Genomic DNA, 23,306 nt, shown 5'->3' on the forward strand with positions numbered 1-23,306 from the left:
TCTCTACATATAAAGTTTATTTTATTAATTTTCATCGAACATGCTTCAGGCAGACGTTTTCAAACAAAGTAAATGGACGTTGAGGTTTTTGTTATGGACTTCATGTCATGTCCTATAGTGCAGCATCTGATTTCTGATTACACAAATTAAATCAACAAAGTCACCTAATAAACACAGACCTGAGGGACATAGGGAGAGAGATGAGTCAAATGAAGTCGGATTTCTAAAACAGCTGACTTTACAGTCATCGAGTCAGACAATACACGCTCTTCCAATTATTTAACAATGTTTATTTATGAATATTAAGTTTCGTAATTAGTCTACAGTGTACAATTCAACCCACGCAGAGACCTCAGCGTCTACACCAACCTACTTGGACCAAATGTGTTATGTAATACTGTTTTAGCAGCATGTCGTGTGTGTGTGTGTGTGTGTGTATGCGATGTTGCATAATGTTCATATATAATGTTCTGAGGCATGTAGATTGTACAGTCCCATTATAGCAGACCTCTTCAATGACCACTTACTATGCCCTTCTGTCCCTTATCATCCTGTTTTCACAGCATCAATGCAATAGCCTTTACATGTTATCAAGAGGGGGGAGGAAGAAAAAACAAAAAAACTCATGACCGAGGTGGAGTTAACTGACTAGGACCAAACATTACCATTTTAAACACAGGGAACATTGAAATTGTTACACATTCTCAGCACTACATTGGTCTGGGCATCCCACATAGAAGAATTTTATTAAATCTGCAAAAACATTTGGGTTGAAAAGAAGAAAACAAAAATGCCAATGGGCACAAGGAATACATATTTATAAGGACTGTATGAGAGGGCTCCGTCAAAAATAGGTGTGTGTCAAGTGTGATCTCTGGTTCAATTGCAGCAAATCCCGCTAGTCTAATTGAAAGGCGGCTTCAAACTAGATCAAACGCGAGACCATCAAGACCTGCAGAGCAAGCAATCGCACATTCTGATTGGTCGCTCGGGTATGCACAAGCCAGGCTGAGATAGCTTGCCATCCGTCCGTCAAAATGTAATTAAATTATAATCGCGCCATATGCACTTGGCTGTTCAGAGGAACAGTAACCAAATGCACCAACAGGGCCAAGAAAAGTGGCGAGAGAAAGCCTCTTGTTCAAACGCTTGTTCTGCGTAATCTCCACTTGTGAAATCGCATGCACTCCGCACCGGAAAACCTTTTTCTTTTGGTTTTTTTTTTGTTGCCTATTCTGCCAACTCATTTTTACACATACACTGGGTTGTTTTAAAAAAAAATAATAAAAAATAAAAAGGTTTTGCACAAAACTCACTGCGCCTACACCACCTAGCAATTTTTATGAAAAATGTCAACCTATAATACAGGCAAGGAAAATTTTTTTTTTTTTTTTTTTTTAAATACACAATCTCCTGCCACCCACTGCAAGTGTCTCACCGTTCACAGTAATGAAATATAATTTTGCAAACCAAGATGAGATGCATTGTTCAAAATGCTCAATTAAAAGCAAACCCATATTTGACTGCAAGGTTCAATTACTGCATAGCTAAATTCACATCAGAATTCTTAACATATCTTTGAAGTCTTGATTCCTTACAGAAATGCCATGGAATGGACTGATGACACCTTTAAAAACAGAGGAGTTTAGTCATCACTGAGGTAGGCTGAAATAGAGTGCTCTCCTTCCTATCCAACGGTATCGTAAATGTGCCATTTTAAAAGTGCAACCCACTTCACTTACTCTATTACTCACCTCCTCACCCAACAACTTTAAGTCGAGAAGCCAGAGTTTCATTTAAAGTTCCTTAGACACTGAATATGTATTCAGAAACAATCATTGAGATTTAATTATCACAATGGACCAAAACTCCAAAAGCACACCTCCTTTAATTTTGATGTGGTAATATAAAAGCCCAGTCTGTGTAAATGAGCAGGGTCGACTGAGATGTGCAAACGTTGTGAACAGTACGCTACAACATCCTCCGCAGCACATAAACGCATCCTACTGGCACTCCAGAGGGATCCGTTGGCGATCCTCAGACGTTCCATACAAAAGAAAATAAGCTTTAATGCACTGGTGAGAATTGCAGAGACCAACGCAGTAGTTAAACGTTTTATATCAAAGGCGATCTCCTAATTAATCTCCGGATGTTTGCTGCAATTGAGGCAGACTCACCATACAATGCAATAGTACTTGTTACTGTGCCGTCATTGTATTCCATGTTGATTTTAACCGATTAGTTCCTCTGTTCCCGTTGCCCGGCTCTCGTCGCCCGCTCACCAATCGTAGCGCGGGCGAGAAGGGGGTGGGCGGTGCCGCGGGGAGTCGTGGTGAGGGGGGGGCGGGGAGGAGTCACCGGGGGGGGCTGTGAGGGCCAGCTGCTGCCCGCCCGCCGCCGCCCGTCTGTCACGGCCGTAGTCCAATCCCCGGGCGCTCGGAGGCGGGTACCTGCCCGCCTCCCGCCTCCACTCGTCATCGAAGGCAGAGGCCTCGCCTACACCAGGGGGCAGAGGGTAGTTTGGTTGACTCGACATCCCGAATGGAGACTCCCACATGCTGACTCAGCGCTGCGCCCTCCTACTCCTGTAGCAGATTAGCGTTTAGGCTCGTCTCTCCCACACGCTCCCTCTTTCGCCTCATCCTGGCTCTTCCTTTCTTTCACGCTCTCAATTTTTCAATTTAATTACATTTATTTTTGTATAGCGCTCTTCACAGAAGACTGTCACAAAGACACTTTACAGAGTAACATGAGAGAATTAAACATTATCAGCTCTAAGCCTTCCGTTTTAACTTTGTCCCCTCATAGGTTGGACAATGGACACTCATTCAAAGAAAGGTGATAAGACCCTTTGGACAGAGGTAACAGTGACTAGTGGTGCCATCACCTTTCAGTCAGGAACCAGAGGGGAGTTCTCCACCAATCAGAGTACTTTAGTAACAACAAATAAAACAACGGTAATTGGTAAATGCCTCCCAACTATATTCCCGCCATCAAAAAAAGGCTCCTGGACGCATCGTCAGAAAGCATCCACCAATCACCATTGAGGTTGCTCCTTTCCTTCCTACCAACAAACTCCATGATTGGTGAAGCTCCTCCTTGCTTTCCAGGGAAATCTGCTGCGTTCATGTGCTGTCGGAAATATCGCATTCACGAGTCATGTGCACTTGATTTTCCTATGATACAAGTTCCTGAGTTAGAGGCATGTCCTCAAAGCAAAATGGTGAAAAAAGGTTAAGCCATGACCACTTATAAGCATTTCTTATTCGTTACATTTAGCATTAGTATTTTAGTGTGTGTTAATGTGCAGTTTTTGTGTTTTGTGAACGCCGTTTCTTGTAATCTAACTGCAAAGCAAGTCGGTGGTTATACCCTGCTACGCACCAGCCGACTGATGTCAACAAAACAGTGAGGACACAATTAATTTGTAGTTCTCATGTTTCAGCAAGCCCAAATGCGCAAGATGTTGACTGAAAAAGTGCAGTGGTGCTTATATTCATAAATAAAATGGTAGCCACAAAAATAACGGTATCCATTACATTATAATTTTTTTGTTGTTGTTGCTCATTTCTGACTAAGAGCACTTGGAGCGTGTCGCGTGATAATCAGGCCTTCCGAGGAGCACATGAACGCAGCAGGAGCGATGGCGCTGACACCTGGCGCTGGTTTTGTTGAAGGGGGGGGCTCACTCTCTTCCAGGTTGATGAAGTCCTGCCTCTCCTCGCGGTCGCCCGTGCGGTGGTTGCGGGACCTCTCCATGACGTGGCCGCGCTCGCGGATGTGGTGTCCGATGGACATGCGCTCCAGCCCGCTCTCGCTGTCCCGCATGGCCTGCCGCGTTTCCCTTATCTGGAGAGGACAAGACCGAGAGAGAGAGGCTAACTACCCCCGCAGCGATCCGCATCAACTGCTCCCTGCTGCACATAGAAATTAGACGCTCGCTTTTCAACAGCGTTTCACCAATTCACTGGAATGAATTCAGTCCTTTGAAATTCCAAGCCAATTATTTCCAACCAGAAACGAGTGAAAATCCCAGTAAAGGACTGCCTAGATTACATACACTCAACCCGAAACGTACCCATTTTAAGGCAGATCATTGGCACGGCTACTAAGCATTTCTTCAAACCGAATATCAGGGTGCAGGTCCTAGGTTAAGATCACATGCACCTCACCCAACCTGTTCTGTAGTGGGTTCTATGACTCTCGTATGCACTTTTCTTGTACATCGCTTTGGATTAAAGCGTGTGCTAAAATGTAATATCATGTAATAGGAGTTATTTTAAAAACCCTCTGGCCGGCTTTGCTCTCCTTCACCACCCCCAGCCCTCCTCACCCCGCCGGGAGCGGTCCTGGTGCTACTGGACTGCTGATAGACTCGTGGGGCACCAGAGCCCGAGGAAGAGTAGGAGATGACCGTGGAGGAAGAGTACGTCTGACAGGCAGGGGTGCCGGACATTCGGTCCTGGGTGAGAAACAGGACAGCAGCAGTAAGAAGGGGTCAGGGATCAGTGTAATAGGCTCGAGACCAATAAGAAGCAGATGTAGCAGTGACACGTGAGGAAGTGACACCCACCATACTCTCCATCATCCCTCCCATCATTCCAAACATGTCCATGAAGCCTCCTCCCTGCAGGACAAACCAGGAGTTTAGAACGATGGAGCAAGGCTAACAAACAACAATGTTAAAGGCCCACACATATCAGCATTCTCTTCCTGGCTTCAGTATCCAAAACACAGACAAAACACTAGCAACGTACAGTGATGTAGGTTTTCTGAAAAGTCCCGAACCCCGTCTCCAGATCCCAATTGCCCCTCCCCCTCCACCTCCTGTAGTGAGATCTCAACATTTAGCAACGTCATCAGAATTACACAAAAACATATACCATGCCATGTGGGAAATAGTTTTACAAACGGCTTGGAAAAATTTTGATCTTAAATGTACATACTGCTACCAAAATGTATTTGGATCAGTATGAAAGCTTCAGAATTATATTAAAAGCACAGAAAATATGCATGTGGGTCTTTAACTAAAAAAAAGAAAATTAAAATAAATAAAGTGAAGACAAAATGATACACCGAAGGCCTTACCAGTCCCATCATTCCATAGGGAGCCAAGGCACCCGCCTGTGAACAAGAGCAAGAACATCAATCATTCAATGAAAATCTCATGAGTAACAGTGACCTCGTCCAAAGAACACGGAGTAACGCATGCATGCACGCACGCATGCACAATCACCTGGATAGGGGGGTTCCGTGGTGGCTGTATTTGAGGGGTGAAGGAAAACGGTTCAAAGCCATATGAGCCAAACATACTTCGCATTTGCTGCCGATGAGCTGAGAATGGATCCCTGCAAAGTCACAGACACACTCAGTAATATCCTCAAGGTCCATTACAGAAAATGTTCCCTAAAATTCTTTGTATCGTTTTGGCACAGGTGTGTTACTGTACTGTAGTATTTCTTGTCTGAAAAATAAAAAGGACAGGAAACATCCAGGAGAATGACAGTGCCTGAAAGGTTTTGTGATTTCCTTTCAATCAGAGGCCAATTTGGGCCTTGGAAACAAGGACACTTTAGCCAATAAATTACTAAATTTAAGCACAAAGTGCTGAAACAATCCACAAGCCAGCAGATACGGTTTAGTTTACAGTTTACATATTAGTATGCACATTTGACAGTGCGTGAAATTCTATGATATTGCCCACCCAGGAACAGACAATGTACATACTAAACCGCACTTAATTTCAGTCACTTGAACGTTCATATCCATTCCCCGTTTGGGTTGTTGTATTCAAAATCAGTCAATGCACATTGGTCTCGAAAAAGTTTGACTGCTGCGTTACCCGTCCGTACTGCAATTGTAAGTACTGCTCTTTCAAGTCTCACAAGGCGTTCGGCCTAGTTTCAAAACGGTTTGCGCTTAATTTGCAGTTTTCGTACAGCGTGTCAATGCAAATAGCTAAAAGTAAGAGAAAACAGGAGTTGTGAGTTGTTAATGTTAGGAAATGTTTGCAAGATACTTACATCACATACGGGCTCTCATCCACGTCACTTAGGTACCGAAACATTTTTGTTTATCCAGCAGTTTCGTTTATTCGGTTCAAATTTCTCAAATAAGTACTGTAAACTACCAGCTATCTACCGAGTAAATTGAAAATCAAGCATTTAGCAATAATGATGAGAACAGCTGGCTAACGCTATTCTATAAGTACACACAGCAAGCACTTGCTAGTGAATAGCTACAAGTTTACTATGTTAGCTAGCCTAGCTAATATTAGCTAGCTACCTGGCTTGCTAATGCTATCGAATTGACCTGCTCGCTAAATGTTTCTCGTTTCAATTTATGAGACACCACACACACATTTGACGGTAGTGTTAACTAACCTCATAATATGCATTCTCACAAAACACAATAATGTGCATGCCAGCAATTAATTTTCATTGAATTTCCCCGGAAAATGACAAATGGCAAAGGGGGACTGGCTACCTAGCTAGCAAGCACTGGATAGAACAATGTTTACACGCTAGCAAGCGAAACGAATAGGTAGCTAACTAATCATCCTACATATCACTTATTTGGTTTACTAGGCAGTTTTCCAGTCAGCTAAAATGGCTTTGCAAAAAAAAACAACAAAAAAAAAAACACGCGAGTCGCGTTACTGTTTTCGCAAATGCTAGAACGCCGAAGTGAAACTGACAATGGAAGCCAAGAGGACGACTTTGCTGATTGTTGTTTTCTGTGCATATGCTCCGATCTGTTTAAACAAGTACAAAACTCACAGGCTCCGCTTTTTTTTCCAAAAATAAAAATATCGAATGCCAGTTTACACATACATACATAAACGAGTTCGCAATATGTTAAATGTAAAATGTAAATTTAAAGCGAAACACCAGGTGAAGACGACGAACATTCCATGTTACCTAAGGACACACCGGAAATGGCGTCAAACAAATCTGTAAAACTGGCCTGTTTTGTCCACGAAATACGGCACCGGACACAGCAAAATTGCTGCATCTGCACCTGACCTCTGGCAAAGCAATTAAGGTAATAAATAATTTTTCACTGGGCTCTGGTCTCAGAATATACCGAAATGTGACCTTCTTCATTTTAAGTATTGCTATACTGTTATATCAGGGATTTCTATCAAACATAAGGTTAAATTGGCATTATAATAGAGAAAGACAAAAACACTAGAGGGAATTTTAACCCCTCTAATTGCCCCAAATAAATTTGCACAAAATGTACATGAAATCCTGTTTGATAAAAAAAAAGAAAAAGAAAATCCATTATGTTGAAAGCAATGTCAGTGTTGAAGGAACTTTATTGTGGTAGACTTAATATCCTAAGTACCATTTTCCTCCTTGAATACATACAACTTCCCACAAGTATTATATAGAGGTGCAGAGAATGGTGCAAAAAAACTAAAAACATCCACTGAGAAGCGGAAAAATGCATTGTTAATGACAGAGATCAGAGGAGAAAGGCTAGATTGGTTAAAGTGGACAGGCAGGTGACAGTAACACAAATAACCACGCATTATAACAGTGGTATGCAGAAGAGCTTCTCTGAATACACAACGTGTCAAACCTCTGAGTGGATAGGCTACAGCAGCAAAAGGCTTTATAAGTCTAAAAAATAAGTCTAATAAATACCCAATAAAGTGGTCACTGAGTGCATGTCCCTTATTGAGTGCAAAAGCCAGCAATAAGTGTATTAGCGATATTATTCAACGATATATTTTTTTCTAAACCTGCTGTAGATTTCATTTGGAATACTGACAAGTGAGTAAGGTGCAGCACAGATATTGCCCAGTTAAAGCAAACCTTAAAAAATGTTAAATTGATATGGACACTATGCACACTGTAATAATACTAATGAAACAATAACTGGTGTATTTTGGGAATACATATATTTCACACAATGATTTAAATTATTCGATAAATTGTAAAATCAGTTGTTTTTTTAAACTGAAAATGGAAAATGTTCCATTTGAGTTTCTAAAAATGATAAGGTGAATGTAAACAAAATGTATGTTATCAAACTTATCTTAATCTTAGCTAAATATCATATCCATTCCAGCTAATTTGCTAATCAGAAACCAAATTTTATAGCATTTAAGGCCTTTTTACAGATAGACAGTATAAATGGACAGTATAAATCATTGCTCAAATTCTAAAGCCATGAAGACCAAGACATTATCTGATATATTCTGTATTTAAATTCTATGCCCATTTCCTGCTGATATACTCCTGTATGTTCCTGTATATACATTTGTATTGTATTTGTGCTTCAATAAATAAAATAAATAAAAATCTCCTCCTGACCTTGCTGCGTTTCCAGAATTGCTCTGAATGAAAGAGCACAACAGCAAGCAGGCCATGAACCCCCGCATAGGCGCCCACCATTTGCATTTTTAATCATTTTTTATTTTTGGTTCTCCATCAAAATTCAACCAGGATTTAGGGCTCATGTTTCCAATTTGCCTCATACTTCCTTCAGGCAGTCTTTGTGTATTGACATGAATAAAACAGAATTGTAGATATATCATGCATAGCTTAACAGATAGCAGGGTCTAAAGACGTTATACAAAATAGCTACCAGTTTTGGGGATTAACACTTTTATCTGATTGTGCTGTATGTAGGGATATGAATGAAATAAAAATGTAGTTTGTATTAGAGTGAATAACAGGAGTAGAGTTACAAATAGTTAATATGTTGTATCTATACAGAATGCAAAGAACACAAAAAAAACCTCAACAAAAACCTTTAAGAATGAAAAGTCATATGTGAGCATAAACGTACAGTCATGACACATTCACAAATAAAGCATAGTAATATAATGTTGATATCTATACATACCAAGTCATCACCCGTACGGAATACCTTCATGGTTAAAATAAATGTATTCTTAATCCTGATTATAGACCATATCTTGATGCAATACACACTTTGGGCACAGGCAATGGGGGCAATATTTCACTTCAACTATAAGCCATGAGAAATATGATCTTGCACATTCAGCCAATTTAAAGCTTCATATCTGAAAGATTGGCTAGTCTGTGCCCACACACAGGACTGCATAATAGAGGACACAACCCAATCACTTACTGTCCCCGGTGTCAAAACTGGGCCTCACAGTCAGCTATGACAAGAGCTCACTTCTGCCCAGTCAGAAAGTAACATTAATTGCCATACACCTAGATTCCTGCAAAATGGAGGCTACTCCTTGAAGAATTGCTTCGTTTTCTCTTCAATTAAAAACTCTGTTCGCTGCTGGTACTTGCAATTTCGTTGAGGGAAAAGACAAGTCTTAACTCGGTTCCGTTGGTGAAAGACAATCTCTTTATTTGTCAGCTCTTCAATCTAACACACCAATATTGAAACATGGCACAGCTTAAGTACAATTTCTAAACAAATGGGGATCTAGCTAGGAGGAAGTCTCACACGTGATAATTCAATCACCTGGGGTTGCTTTCCAAATGGCTCTCGGCTTTTTGGGGGAGAGCTTGCATTACAAAAGGTACTTAACACCCAGACAGAGACAGGATAAGGAGTGGAGACATACAGCTTTTACTATTGAGACTGTGAATAAAAATATATTACTAAAGAAAACATCAAAATCTAACATCCTTCTCCTTAGCGGGTAGTGCAAGGAACCTCGGCGTGGTGATAGACATCAGACTGTCCCTCTCCGAGAACATTGCGGCGGTGACCCGGTCATGCAGGTTCTTCCTTTACAACATACGGAGAATCCGTCCCTTTTTCACCCCCTACTCGACCCAGCTCCTGGTCCAAGCGATGGTTCTGTCCCACCTGGACTACTGCAATTCCCTTTTGGCTGGCCTCCCAGTGTCCGCCATCAGACCCCTCCAACTTATCCAGAATGCAGCAGCTCGTCTGGTCTTCAACCTTCCCAAATATTCACGTCACCCCCCTGCTTACTTCCCTCCACTGGCTGCCTGTCATGGCTTGCATCAAATTCAAAACATTGGTGCTAGCCTTCCAAGAAGTTAAGAGGTCTTCCCCAGCTTACCTACAAAAAATCATCAAACCCTACACCCCTGCCAGACTCTTCGTTCAGCCTCCACAGGCGGCTTGGCACCTCCCCCTCTCTGAACTTCCACCTCACGCTCATGACTACTGTCTGTTCTGGCTCCATGGTGGTGGAACGAACTCCCCGTTGAGGTCAGAACTGTAGAATCTCTTCCCACCTTCAAGCGCAAACTGAAGATGCACCTCTTCAAGCAGCACCTCTCCCCGTCCCTCCCTACCTCCCTGTGAACCTTAATTGTTGTCTTTCTGTGATTTACTTTTTTGTGTATCAGTATTTTTAGTTTGGCTAGGTAAGCAGTGTTTTGCTAGTTAAGGGGTTTGGTCATACTTTTGCTTTGTTTATTTGTAAAAAAAAAAAAAAAAAAAAATTCTAATAGGCCCTGGTCCTTATCTTTGTTGTGCAGGTAGCAGTTGAAATTGTACTTCCCTCTAGGGTCTTTCAGCGCACTTATCCCTGGTTATGGGTATGCACTTTGTTGTACGTCGCTCTGGATAAGAGCATCTGCCAAATGCCATTAATGTAATGTAATGGGTAAAAAGCATCTTCTAATGTCAGGGAGCTGACCATGAACACATACCTGAGACAAATGGATATGCTAGTAGCAACCTCACCTCTCATCCCTCTCGGTCTTTTGGCGTTGCACCCCTTCCAAGTGTGGGTCAACAGCCTTAACCTGGACCCCAAGCGGCACAGGCACATGCAGGTCAAGGTTACTCAGCACTCACTCAGTTACTCTTCACCTTACTTCCATGGCAAAGGGAATCATTTCTGACCACAGGAGTTCCCCTGGGCCTAATCCCCTCAAGATGGGAGGTGGTGACAACAGATGCCTCCCTCACAGGATCTGGCAGCACAGAACTGTCAGAGGACTGCGGTCCCCTCAGTAGAGGCTAGAACATATACATGTCCCGGAACTCAGGACTGTTAATCTAGCCTTCAAGCACTTCCTGCCCTTTCTCAAGAACAAAGGTGTTCTTTTACGGTCAGACAACACATCTACAGTGTTCCATATAAACCACCAGGGGGGCACCAGGTCACCCCAATACTTACAGCTGGCACAGTTGGCCTTCCCTTGTCCAGCCATCCATCTCTCCGGGGTGCAGAACCGGATGGCAGACCCTAGAGGAATGGCGACTCCACCACAACTTATGATATGATTTGGCTGCAATATAGCAGAGCGGAGGTGGACTTTTTTCCTTCTAAATCAATGAGCCACTGCCCCCTCTGGTTCTCCTTAACGGAGATAGAAACCCCACCAAGGCAGGACGCATTGGCACATGCGCGTTCGCCAATCCCACTAAAACCAACAATGCTACACCATGTCTGGCAGAGCAGCCGCAAGCTTCTCCGAGCGGCCCCAAACTGGCCGGGGAGGCCGTGGTTCCCACTGCTTCATATGCTCCTCCATGGGACACCATGGCGGCTTCCTTGCAGACAGGATCTACGGTCCCAGCTGGAAGGACAAATATAGCACCCAGACCCCAGTCACCTACAGCTGTTGCTGTAGCCCCTGGAGGGCCTGTGACAGATCTGTTGTTCAGACCATACAACACTAGAGCCGCCATGACTAGGTCACTCCACGGTTGTCGATGGAGATTGTTCTCAGAAGGGTGCATCCGTTAGAATGAAGACCCATTGCACAGCTCAGTCACAGTTCTGCTGCACTTCCTCCAGACTCTGCGGGACTTAGGGCTGCCACATTTGATTCGTGAAAAACCGGAACATTCGCCATTATCATTTCAGAAAAGTGTTCTCTTTGCCCAGTCTGAGTTGTACTTTTTTTTGCTGTTGGTTGCTTGTCTGATTTTGTTCTCTCATCCTCCTCATCCATTTGTCCTCCCATTTTATAAAACTGACAAGATAAAAAATAAATCAGAAGTATTAGGCTCTTACCTCTAACTTTCCCACGGTGGGGTTGTTGAAGTGAATGCACACGCCAGACTGACAGCACGTGCAGCAGTTGCTAGGTGATAAGGTAAACTTACGTATTTCTGCTGTCAATTTCTGCTAAGAAGGAATATGGCCAATCATCGCTGTGTTTTACTTACTGTATTTTTACCTGTTTACAGACATGGGATTGGATGTCTAAACGTAAAGAGGAAAAAACAGAATAGCAGTAGAAAGATCCCGTTTTATTTGGAACTCTGACATTTCGAAGTAGAAAAAACTGGGACAATTTGTGTCCCAGGAAAGAATAGTCATTTTCCAGGGCAGTCGCTCAAAAAAGAGAACAATCCTGGAATGTGTGGCAACCCTAGCTGGATGGAGGGTGGTCAGCTTCTGCTCTGAAGGTGCACATGGCTGCCATTTCGAACCGGCACATTAGAATTGATAACCATACAATTTCTAAAGGTAGTTGTAAGGGTACCACATGTTACCCACGTACCAACATGAGATCTGCCTCTAGTGCTTGAGGCTCTCTGTTTACTCCCATTTGAACCCCTGTCAGGGATTGATCACAAATGGCCGTCAAGTAAGACTGCTTTCCTCCTTGCAATTACCTCTGCTAAGCGAGTCGGTGAACTCTGTAGACCCAAGGTGATTGAGGTGGAATCCGGATGGTTCAGGAGTGACACTCTGGCCCAACCCATTTCTTCCTCAAGTCTTATCTGCTAGCTATATGAATCAAGCTATTGAGATAGCAGCTTAGCACCCTCCACCTTTATTTAACGCAGAGGATGAAATGCCTTGTCATTATACCAATTAAAGCACTCAGTGCAACATCAATACAACTATTGCCCTGCGGAAAGCTGAGAAGCCCTTCCTCTGCTATGGTGGATATGAAGAGGGCCTCACACTCTCCAAACAGAGACTTTCCCACTGATTAGTGAATGTGATCTCTCAATATGTACGTATGAGTAAGGGCTTCTCCTTTTCTTAGGTGTGAAGGATCACTCCATAGAGTATTTCCATATCACATTGCTGCTCCATGATAATGGGGATAATGGGACACACCCCTAGAAGGAACATTTAAGGGTTTGGAATGTTCTTAGATATGCTGGACCTTGATCGATTTACAGGTCAGGAGCAAGGAAAGGAAAAACGTGGAGAAAAATAAGCGATTGGAATGAGCCCAGCGACTCTAAAAAGGCTGTTGCGACTATGCTTAAAAAAGTATGTCTCTATGTGATTTTCTTCTGTTGAAGATATATCGTCAGTATACATTTATAAAGATCATTTTGCATGAATAAAATGTTTTTAAGGTATAAATTACTTATTTTGGTTTCCTTTGCAAACATCTGAAAATGATGATTTGGAAGACCATTGATTGTATTTCTCAATAATTATTTGGTATCCCATTTTTTGGTTCTAAAATAGCTATTGTTCTATTTGGTTCTAATTAGATTTAATTATTATTATTATTTTTATTATTATTATTATTATTATTATTATTTTTATTTTTATTTTTATTATTATTATTATTATTACTACTACTACTACTACTACTACTACTACTACTACTACTACTACTACTACTACTACTACTACTACTACTACTACTACTACTACTACTACTACTACTACTACTACTACTACTACTACTACTACTACTACTACTACTACTACTACTACTACAGGGGCAGCACGGATGGTGCAGTGGGTAGCACTGCCGCCTCACAGCAAGGAGGTCCTGGGTTCGAATCCCTGTCGGCCGGGGCTTCTCTGTGCAGAGTTTGCTTGTTTTCCCCGTGTTTGCGTGGGTTTCCTCCGGGTACCCCGGTTTCCTCCCACAGTCCAAAGACATACAGGTTAGGCTGATTGGAGAGTCTAAATTGCCCATAGGTATGAGTGTGTGTGAGTGAATGGTGTGTGTGCCCTGCGATGGACTGGCGACCTGTCCAGGGTGTATTTCTGCCTTTCGCCCAATGTATGCTGGGATAGGCTCCAGCCCCCCTGCAACCCTGTTCAGGATAAGCGGGTTAGGATAATGAATGAATTAATTAATTATTATTACATTATTTCAATGATCACATTTGAAGTGTTAATTTATTGCAAGCAAATTATATTGTCAAGCAAAGTACATGTTAACAAAAGCTTCATAATTAGACAATGCAGTATTTAGAAATATGTGGTGAACCATTACAAATATGAACTATTTTCAAGGATATCATTTTTACAGAGGCCAGATGGTGGTGCACTGACCCCATGCACAGGCAGCAGTTCTGCTGCTAATACTGATTATACAGTTTGATCACGCAAATACTCGGATGGAGGTATACGCATGCACACACACACACACACACACACACGCACCTGTAATTTTCTATAGACAAGGAGAACTAACTTGATAAAACTATTTGATTTTCAACAAAGCCTATTAATTAAAACACATTCATTTGAACTACCATCTTGTAGTCATTTAATAACACAGTGGCGGATGTCTATGTTTATTCATTTTCTGGTTTAGGTTGTGAACAACAGAAATTCAGAGTAAGAGAAAATCAGTAATGAAAAATGTTTTTGATACCTATTCCAAATGTTATTGGTTCAAGCCCGCTCAAAAGTGTCCGGGAGAATCATTTATATACCAAAACCATTCATGTCTCTGACGTGCCTTCTGAAACATATTTTTAGAGGGCTGTAAAAATATTTACATTTCAAGGTAGTCATAAGTTCCTTCCAAACCAGACCATTGTTTTCATGTGACTTTCTCTCATTCACATTGCACAATTATCCAACTAGGATTGATTTAGGTTGCATTGCCCACTGATTTCTACCCGGATTCCAAGGAGTCTCATCTCATGAACCGACCCGTGGGCCCACTCTGAAACTGTTAGTACCATGTGATTCCAGTATAAAAATACAATAGGACAGTCATCATCTGAGGGACTACCATTGATTAATTTTCAGAGGAAAACGTCATCTATATTACACACCCCATTTGTTGGCTACTTATTCTGGGATTAGATTCTTGCTATAGCAGTCTGCCACATTTTTGGTCCTATCTTTGTGCAACATAAACATTCCTGTTGTCAAGTTTACTGAAAATGGAACTGAAAATTAATCTGTCGACAGATGACCTGCACAACAATGTGATCACAAGCTCAGTGGTATGACCACTACTCCACACTGATACTCTTGTTTAGTTGTTCTGTTCTACACTATTTAGATGCATTGAATTCTTTTTCAGTTCTGTACACAGACACAATATTCATGTGATATGCTGAGGTGGTCACGTAGCAGGCCACCAACCTCTTCCATGCTTTCTCTTTCAGGACGATGACTGCTGATCTCTTCCTGCAGTGTGCTCTCCTGGAAGACGGTGGGGGTTGAGTTGATGGTGGAGAGTGTGGGGGAGTAAAAGAAGAGTAGGTTATAAGTTAGTTCAGTGGAATATTGTGAGTTTTTGGTGGATTTCTTGGAAAATGTAGTCAGGTAATAATTACAATGTAATTGGTAACATACGTAATATGTTGGATTGCATAAAGTGTGTAATCGAATTGCTTTTGGATTGCTTCAAGTTTCATTTGCCAAATACTTATTCTGACTCTGGATTCATACATACAATCAATCACTACTAAAACTGAATATAGTTACAGTAATCTGTAACAGCATCTATAATTTTGACAATACAGATTTCAGCGACTGACAAATGCCAATGAACGTTTGTAATACAGAAAAATTAGTGGCAGTCCTACCTAAGTTATGAGCTACCTCACCTGTCATCACAGTGCATCATCCAGTCCCCACAAAGCAGTTGTGCACACATTTTGATTTTTAAGGATGATTGTTTAATTTGGCATAAATAAGAATCAGTCACAACAACTATTATTATTATAATTATAATTATTTTTATTTTATTTATATTTTTTAAAATTGTATTATTCTTAATTTTTTTAGGGGTGGGTTACTTTAATGACACGCCCCTACTACCGGTTACATCGATACTGCTGCTCTCGCAAGTAAACCCGGATGTAACAACGCCTTGTTGGATTGAGAGGGTGAGTTGGTAGCTAGCAGTTCAATTCTGGAAGGAAAACTGCTACGTTTGACGGCGACATCACTAATCATATTTACCTAACGATTTAGAATGAAGTTCATTTTACAATACTAACCATAGGCAGTTTTTGAGGTGATGTATTTTTATTTCGTAGGAACTACCAAGATAGCATGCTAGCTAAGTGGAAGCGCCCAGCTAGATTGCTAGCCTAGCTAACCGGCAAACGTTATTCTGGCCATCGTAAAATGGCTAACCAGTTTCTAAGTTTGAACAACTTTTAAAAAGTTTAAAAAGTAATTTAAGAACTTCCTTTATATGTATAATCATCCACAGAACGGTTGCTAACGTTGCTTTGTAGCTTGAGATTAATGTTAAATGAAAAATATTGCTAACTTACTGCTAGCTTGCTAGTAGGTGTTGCTTACTTTTAAAACACTGACAGGTATATAATTTAGACGAGCATTGTTGCTGATTAACATTAGCTGTCCATACGCTTGTTTTGGATTTCAAGAATAGTATAGTTTAAAGACAGTTTATAATTGACTTTATGCAACGATATCTGTGCTTACTGCTAAACGTGGCTGAGGAAGTGGTTGACTGGCATTTAGCAGTTACCGACAGCGATGAGTCCCAGACTTTGCTTTGTATTGTACACGGAAGTGAATAGGTTTTGTGTCATCAACATTTTGCATATCTCCAGTTAACGTTAGCAGGTATTGTAGTTGTAAATCTGTTGGTGTCCCAATGCTGATTCATATTGCCACATTTCTGAAATGCATTCTATGCAGCAGTTTGCCAACGTTTCATTGTGCAGTCAACAATCATTTCCATTGTACTGCTGATACTATTTAAGGGTTATATCATTAAGGGTTGGAACGCTGGTGTGTATGTACATGTATACATCACATCAGTAGGACTGACAGTATTCCATCTTCTCAACAGCAAAATTAAGAAAAGAATGATGAATACAAATGCTTTGGCATGGATATTAAAGTGTTATAACCCTGTGCTGTCATCACATATTTCCCTCCTGTTTGGTAATTCTGATGGCTTGCTGCTGTTTTTCAGTGATTAAGATAGTAAAGATTCTTCTCCAATTCAGCACACAATGGCAGTATTCACATTGTGCTGAAGCCAGTGTGCTGGTAATGTGTTAACCTCTTTCTCTCCTCATCTGTGTTTCTGTAGATGCAGACAATAAAGTGTGTTGTGGTGGGGGACGGTGCTGTGGGAAAAACCTGCCTGCTGATCTCCTACACGACTAACAAATTCCCTTCTGAATATGTGCCCACGGTGAGAAGCAGAGATTCTGGCCAATTCTACATCGAAGAACACTATCCAGATTTTATTTAAGATGGTAGGCGGTCAGGATCTATCCTTGTTAATCTGATCCTGGGTGCAGTTTTGAGGGATGCAGATGACCCGGAGTGAGTCAGCTCTCTTGATGTCAGTGTCAGAAGCCGCACTTCAAGCTGTGAAATTACGGCCGATTAATGCCAAGACTCTCATGACATCCAAGGAGGTTCCCCAATGGTTCATCCAAATGGTTCCCCATGTGAAAAAAACTACGCTGAAGAATACCCGGAGTATACTATTTTATACATAAACCAAATTATACATCCAGTTTCCTTATGTCAATGCTTAGTTTATTATTTTTTCACATGGGTCAGTTCAGAAAAATGCTGAATTTGTGGCTTGCTGCCACAAATGTTGAGTTTGCTACTCCCAGAACCCGGTCATCTCTCTGACACTGACTGAGATTCAGGAGGGTTCAGACAGGTCTGGATTGAGTAAGGCTCAGATAATTTCACCATAGCGGTCGTCTCTCTGTGCTCATGCCCTCTTCTCCTCGGCAGGTGTTTGATAACTACGCGGTGACGGTGATGATTGGTGGAGAGCCCTACACGCTGGGGCTGTTTGACACTGCAGGTAAAATGTGGCCACGCCTCCTCTCCCCCCTGCGGCATTAGAGGCAACAATATGGCTGCCCTGTCTCCATTCACAACCGTTCCCATGTGCTGTTGTGGCTGATTTTTCAATGTGACCCCTTCCCTGTCTGCCTTCAGGCCAGGAAGACTACGACCGGCTCCGGCCGCTCAGCTACCCCCAGACGGACGTGTTCCTTGTCTGCTTCTCCGTGGTGTCCCCGTCCTCCTTCGAGAACGTCAGGGAGAAGGTCAGCTCGCAGCTTTGCCCTCGAGTCTCCGTTCGGCTCGTCTACGTTTCTCTTCATTCCGTCTGTCTGCACCTCGTTTTTCGTTCTGTTTCAGTGGATTGTGGTGTAGGGTGTTAGCAGTTAGTCAGTCAGGCATGTAACCGGTTAGTGTCTGCACTGATCTGTTTTGGTCTCATGGTGCGTCTTGCTGCATAATTCTCAGTTTTGATATGTACACCCTGTCCGCCTTCTCCCATTCTATCTTGTTCTTTCTCTCCCTTCCCTCTCTCTATCTTTCCTCTGTGTCTCACACTTCCTCCGCCCTGTCTGACCCTGTTTGTCTTTCCCCCTCCTCCTCAGTGGGTACCTGAGATCACTCACCACTGCCCCAACACGCCCTTCCTGCTGGTGGGCACTCAAATGGACCTGCGGGACGACAGCAACACGGTGGAGAAGCTAGCCAAGAACAAACAGCGTCCCCAGTCCCCTGAGAGTGGGGATAAGCTGGCGAGGGACCTGCGCGCTGTCAAATATGTGGAGTGCTCTGCCCTTACACAGGTACCGTATGTGCTGCAATGTTACCGGGTGCTAATTACGGCTATTGTGAATGTGATTGCAGTGACCCAATGAAAGACTGAACATTACTGGAAGGCACACTGACATTTCAGATGCATTCCTCACAATTGTATTGTGTGTTGAACACAGTGTATCCTTAGAATAGTTTTTCTTAAGTCTTTCTGTTTTTAACTGCGGCAGGCAAATCCGCACGCCAATGTCTATTTAGCTCAGCTGGCCAAAAACATTTTTACAGAAGGTATTCATCTGTGAGTTGCCACTGTGCCTTATGGTCAAACGGTTCTCTTTGTATAAATGAAAAGCAAGAGAGCAATTAACTGAAATGCACATCGGTGTGGCTCAGCAGGGAGAAGCACCCGATGACAGCACCTACTTACCATGTCAATGCGGTTCCTGTCAATCGCAACCGAAACCATATCCGTTTCCATTCCGCCTGATATTAGAAGTGCTTCAACCACTCTGATTCGGAGTCAAGAATCTGGCCCAACCGCATACCAGTGAGTGGATTGATGCAGGTAGATCAGATCTGTGGTCATTTGAATAATGGAACATTCTAGCAAAGGCCCACTGGCTAATGTAGACAAGCGCAGTGCAGCTGCACCGGTCACTGTACAGCTGTCAGAAAGAGAAATTAGTCTTGGCCTGGATTCATATAACTCACAAGTATTTGTGTGTTGTATATAAAAGAAAAGGTAACCATAGCAAAGCTCTGTTCACTGTAATTAGTCCTACTTGAGTGCCGGGTGCTGAATTTAGAAGGTACTGTACGCAGGGTACCTTACGGCCGATGAAGCAGTGACTACTGACACGGGACAGGTGTGATTGGCATGCGACACACCAGAAATTTCAGCTGGCTGATTGACTGTACACGTCACGCCATTTGAGTGAATCCGGTTAAACCTGTTGTATGGCTGAAAACTTTTAATTTGAAGCGGTAAACCTCCCTGGCTCAAAGCCGTATTGTTCTTGCCTTCTGGGCGTTAGCGCTGCTCGTAGATGTTTTTGGGAGCGTTCGGCAAATTTGTCACATCCTGTTGTATGTTGAGTAAGCGCGGTCTGATCACGGAGGATCTGCAAGTTCTGGCGGAGCCATTCGCTTTCACTTTAAGTATGCGACAGTCCATCCAAAACCAATTAAGGAAGAAAGCTGAAAAGATTGATGGAGCTCTAGTTCCAAGCCCAGAATGCATACTGCAGTTGTTAATGTGTCAGTTGGTATCAGGCACTGTTCAGTTAAATGCAGTCATGTATTGGATATGCATCATATTCCTGCAATGGTGTCCATCCTGGCTGAATTTCTGTTTGTGCTAAGTGACATCTTATCATTGTTACCATTGACAGATTCATATGGACATTCCTTGTGACCAAATGCTGCAAATGTCTGTTAACTGCCATTAAATAAACCACCTGCTTTAACCAGTTTTTAAAAAAGTTTAAAACTGTATGAACTTGTCGATATACACTTAATCATATCATATAATTAAATATTATCTGCTTATACGAGTACACATAAGTGAGTTGCTTAATTAGATGACATCATGAACAGTTCATACAATCTTAACGGATGCTCCAGGACCTGAATAATTCCCCCCCCCCCCCACATATCAATATATGAAATATAAGTGTTTATAGACAAGTTGGTACAGCATTTTTAATAATGATTGGTGTATTCTGGAGAATGTTGCAAACGTGTACATCAGTAAAGTACTGGGAAGCATTCTAATGCACATATTAAACCGTAGCAAAGACCTTATTTTATCTACGTTTAACCCCGTTAGCCACCAAGTGCTGACTGTCAAACTAAACACATAGTTTGCTACCACTGCACCCACTTCTTTAATCTTGTTGTATGTTGAGTAATTTGTGGCGAATTACAGAGGAACTGGGAGATTAGTGTGTATTTAATGCATGTTACCGCCTATGTTAAAAGCAGCCCTTGCAAAACTGACCTACGTAATGAGGCATTAGGCAGCTGTGTGAAATCCAGTGCCCACTGAGACCGTCCAGGGCTCTCACTCTGTGGTATTCAGTGGAGCTGAACATACTGTGTATTCCCCATTCCTCTGTGCTGGTGCCCCTAACCTCACAGCAGTGTCGAGCTCTGGGTCCGCTTCCACAGATTGATGGTTGCTGGCTGCGACTGCGTACATGTGAGGGTTAAATGGTAGCTAATGCCAATGCCCTGTCCCTTTCTGCCTGATCCGGTCTGGTCCAGTCTTGTGTGGTCCTGCGTTGGGTATATTTGTCAGTCCTGTGGGGTATATCGCAGAGCAGGATTACTGAGTTAGCTGGATAAATTCTGAGTAAAACCTGCAACAGCTTTTTTTACTCTAGGCCATGTTCCAGTTTAGGAAGGGTCCCGGGTTTTAATGGGTGAACTTACCCAGCTAACTGTGTAATCCTGCGTTGTGATATAGGGGAGAGTGGGGCATATTGTCACACTTTTCACTCTTACATTTCTGCAACGACCGGTTTTGACGGTAGTGACTCTAGTGTTGGAGGAATTAACAGTGTGACAATGTACCCCTGTGACAACTTACCCTGCTCTGTTTGAGTTGCGTTTGCACTCTGAGAGGGCCCGCTAACGCAGATCTGTTCCCTCTGTCTCAGCGAGGGCTGAAGAACGTGTTCGACGAGGCCATCCTGGCTGCACTGGAGCAGCCCGAAACCAAGCCCAAGAAGCGCTGCGCTCTGCTATAGAGGGAGAGCAGGAGGGCGGGAGAAACCGGAGAGAAGACAGGAAGGCAATGGAAGAGGAATAGGGGAGCGGGGAAGGAAGGGTGGGTGTGACAGGAAAGGAAACGGACAGAGGGGCCGACTCGTTGACACAGTGCCTTCAGCCAATCCCGAGGGGAGCAAGTGGGGGGAGAATTTCTCACCCAATCAAAACCCAGTTTTGTAAGGAGAGTCCAAGAAGAGAGGGAGTTAGTCATTCTTTTTTTATTTTTTATTTTTTTATTATTTTTATTTTTTCTCCCCGCATGGACAAAGATTGAAATTGAATTTTTTGTTAACCTTGCAGTTTCGAGCTCTGGAAGGCGGAATGGTGAATTATGATATTTCGACGTAAAGAATGAGCTGGCCAGAATATTGCTAACCGTTAATCTCTGCAGACTGGAAACAAAATGCATACTTATCTACTTTTCTCCACCTGCTGCCACCTTCTGGTTAATAATGGGAACTTCAAGTGTATTTTTCTCTAGCAATCTGCTGGCCACAGAGAACTGAATTTATATTGTCTTTTTTTGGAGTATGATGTTATTAATATTATAAATATTTTGTTTTCCTCTATTGGGGGATTTTTAGCGGTTTTCAATTTTAAGACTTGAGTTTTTTATTGTTTTTATTATTTTCAGATTTTTGTGCAAAACTTTCACTTAGGTTGCAGTTTATTAATGACATAACAATCATATTTCTAATGTGTAAATTACTGATCTGAATAATTCCTCTGGGTGTAATCAAGGAATGTCTAATAAAAATGGTTCTAATGGCCGACTACGGTTATTCATTTTATCACCACGGCAATGTCGCTTTTATTGCCGATTGGCTAATCGAATACTTTATTGCTTGGTGTGCAGTGTTCTTGATTCAATCCCATTTTTCTTGCTTCTTGTATGTGCATTAGGCTGAATGTACACTGGTACATTGTTAAGAAACAAGAATGCACTGGTGAGCTCAGCAGTGACTGCAAACGACAGGAGACCAGTCTAGTGGATGACAAAAAATCCCTTTGTAACTGTTGAACAGACCCAGAACACTCTCTAGGATGTAGGCCTAGGATGTGTCAGAGGACCATCAGGAGAAGACTATGCCAGCATTACCTCAGAGGGTTCACCACAAGATGCAAACCCCTGGCAAGCCTCAAGAATAGAATGGCAGTTGGCAAAAATGTACATTAACCTCTGGAGTTCTGGAAGTGTTGTGGACAAGGATCAACTTGAAAGTGGTGGAAAGAGGAAAGTGTGGAGAAAAAGGGAACCGGCCATCTTCCAAAGCATACAACCTCATCTGTGAAACATGGTGGAGCTAGTGTTATGGCTTGGGCATGCATGGCTGCCACTGGAACTGGCTCACTTGCTCATTGATGATGTCCCTGCAGGATGAATGCCGGGGTATACAGAAACATCTTGTCTGCCCACATCCAAGCAAATGCCTCAAAACTGTTGGGATGCTGCAATCACCTGACCTCAATTGAAATTAATATGCATTCCACTTGCTGAAGTCAGGCCCTGAAACAAGCAGGAGCTGAAGAGGGCTGCAGTACAGGCCTGGCAGAGCATCACCTGGCATGATGTCCAGCATCCGCTGATGCCTATGGGTCATAGACTTCAGGCAGTCATTGACTGCGGCATTCAAGGATTTGTGATTAAATATTGAATAGGATTATTTCAGTTTGTGTTCATTTGTCCAATATTCTTTAGTCCCTTAAAATTTGGGGGGGGGGATATGTATAGAAATGGCTGTACAGGATGTGTCAAAATCCTGGAAGACTGCACTACATAGTGATTGTTTTATTTCACCTGTTTGCTGGAGTACAGAGCAGAAACAAGAAAAAATGTCACTGACTGAATAGTTGTATT

At 42.4% G+C, this 23,306-nt stretch overlaps 2 protein-coding genes across 3 annotated transcripts; one reads left to right on the top strand and one right to left on the bottom strand.

Moving 5' to 3' along the window:
* Nucleotides 1-269: 269 nt before the first annotated feature.
* On the bottom strand, nucleotides 270-6,952 carry LOC133137957 (myeloid leukemia factor 2-like). The gene is made up of 7 exons (XM_061256386.1): nucleotides 6,024-6,952; nucleotides 5,237-5,348; nucleotides 5,089-5,124; nucleotides 4,574-4,627; nucleotides 4,334-4,462; nucleotides 3,690-3,849; nucleotides 270-2,496 (listed from the first exon to the last, which is right to left on the bottom strand). Exons 1-7 carry the CDS (start codon nucleotides 6,065-6,067, stop codon nucleotides 2,279-2,281), a joined length of 753 nt encoding a protein of 250 aa, XP_061112370.1. The 5' UTR covers nucleotides 6,068-6,952; the 3' UTR covers nucleotides 270-2,278.
* An 8,995-nt stretch (nucleotides 6,953-15,947) lies between these two features.
* Nucleotides 15,948-22,219, top strand: LOC133136476 (cell division control protein 42 homolog). 2 transcript variants are annotated; one of them, XM_061253987.1, is made up of 6 exons: nucleotides 15,948-15,996; nucleotides 17,184-17,288; nucleotides 17,852-17,924; nucleotides 18,062-18,171; nucleotides 18,511-18,708; nucleotides 21,337-22,219. In XM_061253987.1, the coding sequence occupies exons 2-6, from the start codon at nucleotides 17,184-17,186 to the stop codon at nucleotides 21,424-21,426; spliced, it is 576 nt and encodes a 191-aa protein (XP_061109971.1). In that variant the 5' UTR covers nucleotides 15,948-15,996; the 3' UTR covers nucleotides 21,427-22,219. The 2 variants fall into 2 exon arrangements, with proteins under 2 accessions (XP_061109971.1, XP_061109972.1); XM_061253988.1 differs by having other exon boundaries at nucleotides 15,995-16,127.
* The last annotated feature ends 1,087 nt before the right edge of the window (nucleotides 22,220-23,306 follow it).

The sequence above is a fragment of the Conger conger genome, chromosome 9, assembly GCF_963514075.1.
Source record: "Conger conger chromosome 9, fConCon1.1, whole genome shotgun sequence".
In the NCBI taxonomy this organism is placed as follows: domain Eukaryota; kingdom Metazoa; phylum Chordata; class Actinopteri; order Anguilliformes; family Congridae; genus Conger; species Conger conger.